Source organism: Wyeomyia smithii, chromosome 3 (genome assembly GCF_029784165.1).
Source record: "Wyeomyia smithii strain HCP4-BCI-WySm-NY-G18 chromosome 3, ASM2978416v1, whole genome shotgun sequence".
NCBI classification, from domain to species: domain Eukaryota; kingdom Metazoa; phylum Arthropoda; class Insecta; order Diptera; family Culicidae; genus Wyeomyia; species Wyeomyia smithii.
Genome location: NC_073696.1, coordinates 61,690,051 through 61,703,628, shown reverse-complemented (window position 1 = coordinate 61,703,628; position 13,578 = coordinate 61,690,051). Strand labels below are relative to the sequence as shown.

At 43.2% G+C, this 13,578-nt stretch overlaps 2 protein-coding genes across 17 annotated transcripts in view; one reads left to right on the top strand and one right to left on the bottom strand.

Moving 5' to 3' along the window:
• Positions 1-13,578, top strand: part of LOC129732231 (mucin-4-like) — a 255,175-nt gene that overhangs the window by 124,105 nt on the left and 117,492 nt on the right. The gene's annotated exons all lie outside the window — the stretch shown is intronic.
• The window catches only part of LOC129732233 (receptor-type tyrosine-protein phosphatase kappa), a 191,279-nt gene that overhangs the window by 174,752 nt on the left and 2,949 nt on the right, over positions 1-13,578 (bottom strand). For 3 of the 16 annotated variants that reach the window (XM_055692894.1, XM_055692897.1, XM_055692903.1), the window contains exon 2: positions 12,284-13,123. Coding sequence is in view for 1 of the 16 variants with exons in the window: in XM_055692909.1 (XP_055548884.1) it covers positions 12,284-12,285 (2 nt within the window). In the remaining 15 variants the exon portion in view is untranslated. Of the gene's footprint in view, positions 1-12,283; positions 13,231-13,578 lie in introns of those variants that run through there. The other 13 variants (XM_055692898.1, XM_055692904.1, XM_055692906.1 and 10 more) reach the window with 8 other exon arrangements.

Below are 13,578 nucleotides of genomic sequence, written 5' to 3'. Positions count from 1 at the left end.
CATAAAAACGGGCGATCTGTATAATTTTGCATTGCCGTTATCCGTTTTGATGTTGACAGTTGACACTGGTTTATAAGTAAAAAAGAAAGACTTTAGTATAACAAACTATTATATCTCGAATATGTAATCATTTTAAAACTAATGGCACCTAGGTGAAAATACGGGTCAAAGTACTTAGTAAATAATTCAGTGATCAAACACCACAATAGCTTCATTTCTTAGTTACAATTGCAATTAAAACTGCATTAAACATTGAACTGAATCCGGTCAGGGTAATATTTTACAGAGGAAACAGAATCAGCTCACGTTTCAATAAATAATTTAAGCGAAACGTGTTACGCCAACAAACAATCTTCCATCGTCTACCTCCAATATGCTTACAATATGAACCAACAAACAAACCTTTAATACCGGGAGGATCATACTGCGAGCATCGTGAAATGCACATACAGAACAGCACAGCGGAAAACGGGAAAATACTAGCCAAAGTGGCAAACATAACACGCACACCGCGCTGGCCACTCTTCACATTTTTATTTACTTTCTTCCGCCCACGGCTAGAGAGCTAGAGAGCGCCTCATTCGTTCGGGGAAAAATGCCAGCATGATGATAACGATGGGTTGTCTTTCGGAAAAGTGTAACCTAGGTTATGTCTTCGCAAGCAATTTCATGGAAGTATCAGCGTGTGTGCAAACATATTTCGCAAGCCCTGGTGCTGATGATCAACTTTGTGTGCCCCACCAGCAACGCAATGCACAAGAGTCACAAATGCTACATATTTCACCGGATGCAGCGCGCGCTGAAGTTTGTGCGGGGGATGATTTTCGCATGCAAACAATGAACCTACCAATCCCATCTTAATTTAAAAATAACGGATGTGGCAATCCGACCGCTGACAGTTCGTAAAAAGCTGATGCTATCAGCGAATGCACCTAGAATATACATGAGAAATTGTGGCTGAGGTCCCAAACGGAAACCAACAATAACCGCAGTGCAAATGCGGCGCATTTCTTTCGAGCTGCCCTAGTCCTAGACGTAAATACCGCGGCAGCTATACCGGGACGAAAATAGGCACATGCCGACCGACGCACCTCTTTTCCGGCTGTAGAATACGCAGCGGAGTGAAGCCGGACGCCAGGTGGGTGTAACGTGTGTGAGGTCACGATCATCAGCAATTTCGTTGTCGACGCTGACGCTAAACGCAACCGCAAGGAGGAGTGAAAGAAAAAAAAACATTCATTGGCATCTGGGAAATGGGCCATACATCACCGTGCGGAATGGTGGTTTACAATTTGAGGTCTGCCCTGCTAGCGTCTGGTGAAACGAACACAATCACGTGTGTACACACACATATACTGATGCTGGCTATACAAGTCCAGCGTTCAATGCTACTTGGTAAATTTCTGCCTAATGAATTAACGCGATCATAGAGGTTTAACAGTTGCGGAATAATATTTGATTTAAGTACATTCGAAGTACTCAGAAAAAGTATCATAGCGTCACCGGATCGATTTGGCGACAACTCTAGTTATTATTAGCATCTTCACATAAACCCTTCTCAGAAATTAATCGTGATTCAAAACTAAAAAAATTCTGATAGTATAAAATAACAATATCAAAAATGATAATAAAACAATATTAACATTGGGATAATTTTCAAGGAGAGAAAATAACAGAGAGAAAATCACTTTGTATAACAGATTTCATCTATACTAACGGGTGACAACTGAAATTTTGGATTTTATTTTCTACAGCTGTCAAACAAAGGTATATGTACTTAAAGGAAAACTGAAATCTTCGGACGACACTGAGGCACATTAGTTGGGTTGCGTATATTGGCCACAAATGGGGTCGAATGGTTGTTCAGGAACCTTTGTGTTTTAAGTCGTAATGTGATGGTGCTTTATCTAGCCAAAACACATACTATCTATCGGCATGTTGTTTTTGAAGAACTGGGATCAACATTTTATGCCAATATTCTTTCTGGTATACAGCAAAATAAAAATACCCAAATATGCGTATTTTTGACGTAATCAACCCTTCTGTGCGGGAAAGTACTTTTAGGTAAAAGTGATCTACTTACTTTTGAGTACCTGCACGGAAGTCATCATTTGGATACCTTGAATCATCAATATCAATATCAAAAACTCCATACAAATTTTTACTCAAAATTAAGTATTCGCGTTTCATAGAGCTGTTGACGAATTGCTGTTAAGGTTTGCAGGAAATTATACACAAAACCGGAAGATTTTCACCTTTAAAATGGTTTACCGAGAATCTTTTGCCAAAATTTTTGTGTAGTTCGGTTAGAACTGTACAATGCGCTTGCCCAAGGCTCCTTGTTTTGATGTCATTTTTAACAGAACTGAGCATGCATAAACGAAACAAAAAATACTGGTATACCAACTTTCATTTTTCTCTGAACGTGTTTGTTGTTGAGTAGAGTGCCACAAAAAATTGTCCAATTTTAGCTATCACCTATCATTTTCGGAATCGGGATGAAACCATGCTTCCATAGAAACTTTCAGTGGTAGCAGAGCTTCGAAGAATAGGAAATGGCAAAGCAAATGAAATAATTGTTTGATATTTTCGATAGTTGTACTGGCCGCGAAATATAAACACTGAGAAGAAAAGCGAGAATATATGCTTGTCGCGTAGTTTGTACCACTATCATATCTACAATGTTTTGGTAAGTTAAAAAAATATTAACTACTTCAATGTTATGATTTTGGGCCACTATCAAGCGCCATTGCCATTGCCGACACCAGGCAAGTTTTTTAAATTTCTTGACATCGCGGATTGACCTTTACATATGACATGGGCTGGTTCTAGTTTTCTTGTCATCTGGAGCAATTTATGCCATTTTCAGCATGTTTGCCACCAGATAGACGGCTGCTTCAGCACCAACGCGCTCTGCTCTCCGCTGCAGACGGTGATTTAGACCTACCGGGAATTGGAACCCGGCATGAAATTAACGGGACTTTCCCTTCTTGGCTACGCCTAGACTTTACCGTCTGTATGATATCTATATACTATGAAATGGTAGAAATGGTAGATATCTATGAATACTATGAAATGGTAGAAAAAAATCTTGTCGCAAAATTGTTTGCAAGTGGTCGTATCGCTTGTAAACTTTATTTTGAATATGCTAGAGAAGACAGGCAGTGATTGGTTGTGTAGGTGATTTAGACAATCCATGTTGTTTACTGATTTTTCGACAGTGTATCTCAAATGTTGTTAAAAGATCTCTTCACTGGTTTCATCGCAAATCACATGGTAAATTTTTCGGGCAGTATAGAAGCTTGACGAACATAACTACCGCTCATAACACAGTAAAAACATAATTTTAGTTTGTTGAGAATTAAAGGATTATACTACTGAACAGTATCTTACATATAACGCATTCAAACTTTAAAAGATATTATGCATGTTTATTTTAAGCCCTTGTTTCGTGAGAAGAGTCTCGCCCATTTTCAAATTATCTTATTCTTTAGCATCAAAGCGTAATGTAACGTTTGCCTTTAAAAATGGACGAAAATTGCCGATTTTTTTTTTTTTTTCAAGTATCCTATACGCAATTAGAACTTTAATGTAGCATGAACTTCAATTATTTCCAACTTGTTACAATTTGGTAATCCTAACATATTGCAAAGAACAAGTAGTTGCAAGAATGTCACTGTGAATCTGTCAAAAAATGTACATGTTACGCAATCTAACAATCTAACATGGGCTATCGATTGACGGCTGTTTTCAAATTAAAACTATAATATCTTCATCAAGCGACCACTGTTTTGCAATAATAGTGCAATTATCATGTCATAGTTATTGTTATTTATGTTATAGCTATTGTTTGTTGAACTAGTGTTTGAAAAATATCTTTGAAATCAAAAACGAGCTTATTCGAAATATCGTTGTATACCAGATGAAAAACCACTTCTCATAAATAGGGGAACTGCTCCATTATTCATCTCATGAAGCCGATATTCACGAAGAATGCACGGATTTAACACCAAATTTTCACAAAACCATTGAACAAATAAGCTAAATATGCTTACGTACCCTTATGGAATCGTTTAGCATTGCATATTTAGTAAAATTAGCTAGATTTATCCTGAATTTTGTAAAACAAACCATTTTTCACAACGCTTTCATATCCATCTCAAAACTTGAATCACTGCTCAATTATTTATCTCACGATGCCCCCATATTCAGAACACTGTTAATCATGAATGAATCACATTATCATGAATGAACGTAGCCGCAGCCCGTCGTAGTAGGTTACCTAGATATCCGCATCAGTTGTTTACTAATAATTTAATAATTTAACATTTTCAGTATGATATTTTCGTATTCACAGAAACTGATTTAGCAACTCTTGATTTTCTTCAACGAAGTGAAAACAGATGAAAATACATACAGTTGAAATTTAGGAATTGTAGAAATTCATCTCATATATTTCAAAGATCAAAGTATTCTTAGTGTAGTGAGTGATTTTGTTTAGTAATTAAAATAAAAAGTGGTCCGCTAGTGATGAAAAAAGCTTTGGTTAGCTGCTGAACGAGTCCCGTTGTAGCCGTACAGAACGATGCGCGGATTTTGTTTTTTGAGGTAGGTGATAAGGTAGGTAGGTAGGTAGTGAGAATACACAGAAGTACACAGCAGTGCGCACTGCTGAGATGAAACAACAGAGACAAGTTTAATTTTCTTGTAAAAGAATGTGATACGGAGTGGAGCCTGGATTTTTTTTTTTAATTTTGAGACGCAAAGCAAACTCAACAAAAAACGTAATCTACTTTCTTATTCAGGTGTTCCTCTCATTTGATATATGAGCAATTCCCTAAAGCCTAATATTAAAATTCTAAGAGTTTGTTTCTCACCCATTAAAAAAAGATTTTAATCGGACAAAAATTGATCTCAAAGCGGTGATTCTACGATAACAGTTTTGGCATGGTTTTAATATATTTCACGAAGCAAAGGAATATCAAGCCTGTAAAGCATTCATGGATCCCCTCATATCTAAATGTGATAGTCAAATCCCAGACAAACGGACGTGCTACTTCGAAGAAAAATTATCAAAAATCTTCGTCCTTATTCGAAACGTTACACTCATGCGCCACCATGTGAGCTTATTGCCTACTAACTTATTCTCGTTTTACAGTTTTTGTCTTTGCTAATGGGTATGCACGCTTGCTTATATCAACACCAGAGGCATGCCCCCTGGCTGTTCAGGGCAGTCATGCAGAGGTGCCTGGATGACTGTCTCTTTCCGGACAGGTGGAAGCGGCAGAGACTGGTCTTATTGCCGAAGGCTGGGAAACCGCCAGGGGACCCATCGGCATATAGGCCTATCTGCCTGCTGGACACCGCGGGCAAGGTGCTTGAGAGGATCATCCTCAACAGACTGGTGAGGTACACGGAGGGTGTACACGGTCTGGCAAGTAACCAGTTCGGCTTCCGGAAGGGCAGGTCCACGCTGGACGCAATCTCTTCCGTCATCAAGACGGCGGAGGTAGCAATGCAGCGCAAGAGAAGGGGAATACGCTACTGCGCAATCGTCACGCTCGACGTGAAGAATGCGTTCAATAGTGCCAGTTGGGACTCCATAGCGCTCGCGCTCAGGAGCATCCATGTACCGGTGTCGCTGTACAAGATTCTGGAAAATTATTTCCAGAATCGAGTACTTGTTTACGACACGGAGGAGGGTCAGAAGTGCGTCCCAATTACCGCAGGAGTTCCGCAAGGTTCTATCCTGGGCCCGGTGTTGTGGAATGTCATGTATGACGGAGTGTTGAAACTCAAGTTCCCTGTAGGGGTTGTGATCGTCGGCTTTGCAGACGACATAACGCTGGAGGTTTACGGCGAGTCTATCGAGGAGGTCGAGTTGACGGCCGCGCACTGTATACGCAAGGTCGAGGACTGGATGCGCTCCAGGAAACTGGAGCTCGCGCATCATAAGACGGAGGTCACGGTTGTGAACAACCGTAAATCGGAGCAACAGGCGGTGGTCAGAGTCGGAGACTGCACCATCACCTCGAAGCGATCCCTGAAGCTCTTGGGGGTTATGGTGGACGACAAGCTCACGTTCGGGAGTCACGTCGACTATGCCTGTAAGAGGGCCTCATCGGCTATTGCAGCACTATCTCGTATGATGTCCAATAGCTCAGCGGTTTATGGCAGCAAGCGAAGACTTCTTGCCAGCGTGGTTTCGTCCATACTTAGGTATGGTGGGCCAGTGTGGTCCAGAGCGCTAGGTACTAACAGTTACCGTGGTAAACTGGAAAGTACCTACAGGCTCATGTGCCTGAGAGTTGCGAGTGCGTATCGTACGGTGTCATACGATGCAATCTGTGTCTTGTCCGGCATGATGCCTATCAGCATCGCCATCAAGGAGGACAGAGAGTGTTTCGACCAACGTGACACAAGGGGCATACGAGGTACCAGAAGGTCATTCTCGATGCTCCGCTGGCAGCGGGAATGGTCCAACTCCACAAAGGGCAGATGGACGCACCGACTCATACCGGAGATATCCGGCTGGGTCGGGAGACGACATGGTGAAGTGAACTTCCACCTGACACAAATCCTGTCAGGCCATGGTTGTTTCAGGCAATATCGCACAGGTTCGGACACGCGGTGTCCCCCATGTGTCCCGAGTGCGTGGAGGAGGAGGAGACTGCTGAGCATGTCTTCTTCGTATGCCCCCGTTTCGCAAGAGCGAGGAGCAACATGATGGCTGTGAGCGGGCCTGGCACTACTCCGGACAATCTAGTCCGGAGGATGTGCGACGACCCGGACATCTGGAACGCGGTCTGTGCGGCCGCCTCTCAGATTGTTCTGGAGCTGCAACGTGTGTGGCGGGTCAACCACCAACACGCCAGTGGTAGCTAATTACCAGTCTCCAGGTAGTTAGCTAGGAGGTTATAAGAGTAAAGAGGGTGCATCACGCACAAAAGCCACTCCCCGACGTAATACTTAACCGTCGTTCCGGGAAGACCAGGGCTGGAGACTGGAGGGGTTTTAGTGGGTCGGGACAGGGATCAGTAGGTGTCTGGGCGAGTGTAACTACCCCAGCATCTCTCCCCTAGTCTCATCCCCACACCCTGAGTTCTCTTCTCAGGTGTCTGTTTGCAGATTTCCCCGCCACCTTTAAAAAAAAAAAAAAAAAAAAAAAACACCAGAGGCATTACTGACGGTTTTTGTCTTTGATAATGAATGTGTACGCTTGCTTATAGCGACGCTAGCGGAATTATTGCCCACTAAGCAAAATTTCAAAATAATCGTTATTTTTCTGGTCGATGAAATCGTCATCGAGAGGCACGTCTGTTTGTCTGTGGTCAAATTATGGTTTTTATTAAGAGAAAAAGTCTCTGAAATTGATTGATGAAATTGATGTCAGCAACATGTAAATTCTGCTCTAATTCACCTACAATATTGAAATAGGTTGGCTGGCTAAACGGCTGGATAATGCGTGCCATCGGGGCCAAGTGCACCTACTTTAATAAAATATACCCCACATGTGGTCCTTAACCCCTGATCCAGCCACTCCTATCCCGACCTGCACGCGGTGCCAGCTGAGATACGAGCAACCAAGGGAAGATCGGGTAGCCAACCCTGGTGAAAGCTTGGTAGTATGCTGACAGGGAAGGAGGGCTCTTTTGAGTTTCCGAGCGTCTGTCTTCCATGTTAGGAGCGGCTCAAAACGGCGTGTGTACTCCAGGTTAGGGGCGGCCGATTACTGTCCTCGTGCCGACGTGGGATTCTAAACAGTGTTGTGCACGATGGTCCTCCAGCGAGGTAGGGGGTTGGTACGCAGGCCTTACAAGCCACCACCGTAAAACACTAACAAGTAATGACAAGGAACAAAGATATTCGGACTGGAACTATCGGCACAGACCCACGCGACGAGAACGGACTAACGATTGGAAACTCAGGACGTAGAACTGCCGGTCTCTCGATTTCCAAGGGAGCACACGAGTGCTTTCTGAAGTATTTAAATCCCGCAGAGTCGACGTCGTAATGCTGCCGGAGGTATGCTGGCAGGGCTCAATGGTACGTACGTTCCGGGATGGTCATGCCATCTACCAGAGCTGTAGCAACACGCATGAGCTGGGAACAGCTTTTATATCGATATGCGAGATGCGAACACGGGTGATTGGGTGGTGACCAATCAGTCCTCGAATGTGCAGGTTGAGTATCAAGCGCCGTTTCTTCAACATAAGCAACATAAACGCACACAGCACTCACCTCAGAAGTACCAAAGACGACAAGGATGAATTCTACGCGCAGTTGGAGAATGAGTACGACCGCTGCCTAAAACATGATATCAAGATCGTCATCGGGGATTTCAACGCTCAGGTCGGCCAGGAGGAGGAATACTAATCGATGGGTTCAGCGCGCACCAGCACAACCTCCTACACAAGTACAAGGAGGAGGTCACTAAATCAGACAAAAACACAGATCGATCACGTTCTGATCAACTGTCGGCACTTCTCAGACATAATCGACGTCTGATCCTATAGAAGCGCTAACGTCGACTCGGACCACTACCTGGTGATGGTTAAGATGCGCCCAAAACTCTCCGTTTTTAACAACATTCGGTACCGACGCCCGCTTCGGTTAGATCTCGCGAGACTGAAGCAGCCTAGCTTCGCCGAAAACTACGCGCATTAGCTCGAAGCTGCGCTGCCGGAAGAGGACCAGCTGGAGGAAGCTCCTCTCGAGGACTGTTGGAACATCATCAGAACAGCCATCAATAGCGTAGCAGAGAACGTCATCGGGCATGTGGGACGAACCCAACGAAAAGAGTGGTTCGACGACGAATGTTGGAGGGTAATGGATGAGGAGAAGTGCCACTCATCAGAATGTGGAAAGACATAAACAGAAGAAGATGCAGCGAACCCAAATCTTCCGGGAGAAAAAGCGCCGCCTGGAAAAAGAGGAGTTTGCAGAGCTGGAACAGCTGTTGTGAAAGTTTAATCAGAAGCTCAACGCATCCCGCAGAGGCTTTGTGCCGCGAGCCGAAATGTGCCGGAATAAAGATGGTTGTATTCTGACGGGCGATCATGAGGTGACCGAAAGGTGGAAGCAGCACTTAGATAAACACTTGAATAGCGCCCAGGCAAGAGACCATGGCGGCGGAGAAAGCGATTCCGCCGGTGCGATGAATGTAGAAGATGTGCCAGCCCCAACGATAGGCGAAATTAAAGATGCCATCAAGAAGCTAAAAAACAATAAATCGGCTTGAAAAGGATGGCCTCGGAGCGGAGCCTAAAGATGGGCCCGGAAAAGCTGGTCATTTGTTTGCACCGGTTGATTGCAAGAATTTGGAATACAGAACAGCTACCGGAGGAGTAGAAGGATGGGGTTATCTGTCCCATCTATAAGAAAAGCGACAAATTGGACTGTAGGTCCTGAATGCCGCCTACAAACTGCTTTCCCAAATCCTTTTCCGCCGCCTCTCACCCCTAGCCAACAGATTTTTAGGAAGTAATCAGGCCAGTTTCGTGGAAGGACGGTCTACGACGGACCAAATCTTCACCATACGGCAGATCCTCCAGAAATGCCGTGAATACAGAACCCCCCCGCACTACCTATTCATCAACTTCAAAGTCGCGTATGACACTATCGACCGGAAGGTCATGGACGAAAACGGCTTTCCGGGAAAGCTGATTAGACTGATAAAGGCTACGGTGGTTGGGACGCAGTACTGTGTGCGGATTTCGGGTGGATTGTCGGGTCCCGCAGGGGGCTTCGACTGCTATTCAATATTGCGCTACAGGGTGTGAAGAATCGAGCGGACATCAACACGGGGGGTACGATTGTCAACAAATCCAGTCAATTTCTTTGATTTGCTGATAACATGGACATTGTCGGCAGAACAACTGCGGCGGTGGCAGAACAGTACACCAGACTAAAACGCGAAGCAGCGAGGATTGGGTTGAAGATAAATACGTCTTAACGAAGTATACCGAAGCCGGCCGACATCATTTAGACAGTAGCATCACGATCGACGGCGATGAGTTCGAGGTAGTCGACGAGTTTGTCTATCTTGGCTCACTAGTAACCGAGGACAATGATACCAGCCGTGAGATCCGGAGGCGTATTATCAGCGGAAATCGTGCCTACTATGGGTTTCACAAGCAATTGCGGTCGAACAGACCAAGCCCCCGTACGAAGTGTAACCCGTACAAAACGCTTATAAGACCGGTTGTTATCGACGGGCATGAAACGTGGACAATGCTCGAGAATGACCTGGAGAGCTCGGAGTTTTAGAGTACACGGTGTCCCAGGGATTGGAGAGTAGCAGCCAATAACCGCGTGAATTGGAGAAACTTTGTTGTTATCAGGCTATGTCATGACGGAATGCCAAATAAATGAATAAATAAATAAATAATTGAAATAGGTTGTACTTCGAACAACCGATTGCAAGAATCCAACCGACCATTTCTTCCTTGGTTGCATTGTTAGAATTTCCAGTTAGGCGTAATCCTTCGTGAAAAAAGAGTTTCGCCCATTTTCAAATTTTTTCCTTCTATTAGCATCGTAACGCAATAACTCTCAGTTAAGTTACGCTGCGGCGCAAAGCGCTTTCAATAATGCTGCTTGGGAGTCTACAAACAAACCCAAATGATTTTCCACGTGGAAGCTTTGCATTCCCGGTGGACTATAGGCATTTTCGATCGAATTAAAATTTCGTTTACACAATTTCATTTTTTACAGTTACACAATTTTTTTACAGTTTTCCGTGCAAAAAACGCGTCAAACTAAAAATTAATCACATAATACAAATAAATGTTGGTTTGATTAATAACAATTTGCGTAGTCTTCTATAACAACCCAAGTAACAAAACCTGCTTATATCAAGGTTTTATAGCGCTGTTTTGGCTGTGTAAAGCAATCTAAAACTTTGATAAAACCAACATTGTTACCTGGGAATTATGAGGTCGTGTCTGCTTTTGTGAATAGCATTGCTACTGCAATTCTGCTGATGTAATTAATTGACAATTAACAGTTCGAAGGTCAAACATGTCAGCAACGTTATCCAGTTTCGTTATCTGAAACTGAACAGGGAATTGGTTTATCAGCAATTTAGTGAATTAGCGGTCATTGTATGGACCAATTTGTGACAAATGAAGGTGTAAGAATGCGAATCATTAAGGTGATACCAAACTGATACCATTGTTGTTTTTTTGCCTAGTATCTTTTTGAGATGTTGAATTTGTCTTTGAAGTAAAGCGTACAGCAACTGCGACCCGGTACAGAAAAAGTTTTTTTGTTATTGGTTATGTCGAGTGGTTTAAGGGAAAAAAAGTTCACCAAGTGCTTGCAGCATAAACCGATAATCAAGATATTCACCCGAAGCTAAACAAACCTTTTCGTAAAAGTGTTGAAGAATGAAAAAACGAAAAAAAAATTGTACCGGTGTGTTGTCAAAATTTATCCAAACTTTTTCAATAGGTATTTACGTGCCATTTTATTCACGGTTGGAACGCCCAACTTTTGTTTTACCATCACGTCTTACAGTGTACCCTTAGTAGGGTGAAATAGCATTTTCTATCTGATAGGACTGCTCGTTATTGTTGAGTGCAGCAGTGAAATTAATGATAATAAGTAGCAGTAACATGATAATACTCAATAATATTTACGCAAAATTCATCATACCCAACGATATTTTCTTTTATGAGCAAACAAACAGCCGCTTTAAGTTATCGTGCAAAAAACGGTCGCCTAGTAACCAACACGCACCGTGTAAGCCATGCAAGTGCGCAGAGAAAAGTTCGTACGAAAATATAACATCGGCAGTGATAAATGTGAAGCTTTATACATGCGGTGAATTCAGTACCAGATAACTCGCCGGATTGCCAATTCGCCACGTAAAAGTTTATTTGCGCCTTGTTCCACAAAGGACCGACTTGATTTGCGAAACAGTTAAATTGGCACTGGAAAGACCCAACGCGCAAGGAAGAAAAAGAGAGTACAAGAAACGGGGTGCATGGAACGTGATTTTTTTTTGCAGAGCACATCAGCGAACGAGGACGTGGGATATGGTGAAAAGTACGGTACCGGAGCTTTTATATGTATGCAGTCGATGGGGTTTATGTCACTTTGAGTGCTTTTTGTCGCTACCTTCTGTGATCGAAACATTTATGTATGAACAATGATTATTTTCTCATTTTATCCACTTTACATTGGATTGGTATGGTTGGGGTGGAGGGTGAAAACGGGAAGGTAGATGAGTTGGTGCAGACAGAAAGCAATACAAGCTAGAAAAAATAAACTCTCATACATTTTGATAGGATGCCTTTTGCTGTGGTTTTCGAAATCCTGCCGTGGGCTGGGTTGAAGTTTAAAATTCTATCCAATCACGTTCTGAGTTTCGCACCGCACAACTGGCTGTAGACGCCGATCCACTGCCTGACACTGGTGACAAAGTCTTGATGAGATCGGGAAACTTTTCCTCCGAGGTGGCGGCCGGGAAACCACTTTTCACTTTCAATCTCACGCGTAATTTCTTTTAAAAGCCACGATAGGTTTACCAAGCGTAGGAGGCACCAGTGTTGTAAATCGGGGGACGATTTTTATGCTGTAGTTGTTTCTTTTTTCTATAAATATTCCATTACGTACTTCACAATCTAGCCTTTTCCATTCGTCAAGCTTTCACTGAAGAACTCGTTTCAATTTATAATACAATCAGTTTCCTTTATCTGCAAACGAATTGGGTGGTGTAGCATTCCGTGGGGTGGCGTAAACTGATCGGTTTAATAAGATTCCGATATCGAAAACTGTAGTTTAATTATTTCCTATTTTTTTCTGCCACATAAAACTCTGAGAAATCACAATCACACAATCAACGCTCCGCAAAATACACAACTCAAGAGTCGTTCGGTCGTAGATTGCCGTTATTTCCGACCTTTCGAAGAACCACTTTCCACTTTCGATTTTCCGGCAAACAGCACGAACGTAATTGGCTCGTCATTGATTCACACACTATACAGCTAGGACACTTGCACCTGTACGATCAATGGTATTTTAATTTTCCGTTTGTTTCTCTGCTCGTCTGCGACTATTAAAATTGCAAGCTGGTATTTGGCGAATGGTTCAGTCTAACCGAACGCACTACACTACACTGCAAGGAAGAGCATTTGAGCCAAAAGTGTCGAAATTTCATGCTCCCGAGCTCACAGGGACGCGCCTTTATTTCGGTGCTACTGTTCGGCTGTTTTTCCCTGCAATCTGAAACGGCCAATCACTTCCCATGTTGAAAAACGGCCGATCAACCAATTCAAAGGAAGTGGCTGCTTGGGAGACATAACGTAAAAAACACCGCAGTTCGGTTGGGGATTTCGTTCTTGCTTCCGGTTTTCAACAAGCGCCCAATTTCTTATCAACAGTTTTTGTGCTTCTTTCCCCAAGTTGTTAGCAAAAACACTTAGCATATCTTCCCGCAACTGGTACAATTTATAGTCGCCCGATATGTACGCATATGCTCTCAGACTGTTAGGCCGCATTCCTGTGTGGTTGTGTCTTGATTCCGAATGGCCGGGAGAAGTGAGTATCTTTTCATTTCTTTTTTCTCAAAAA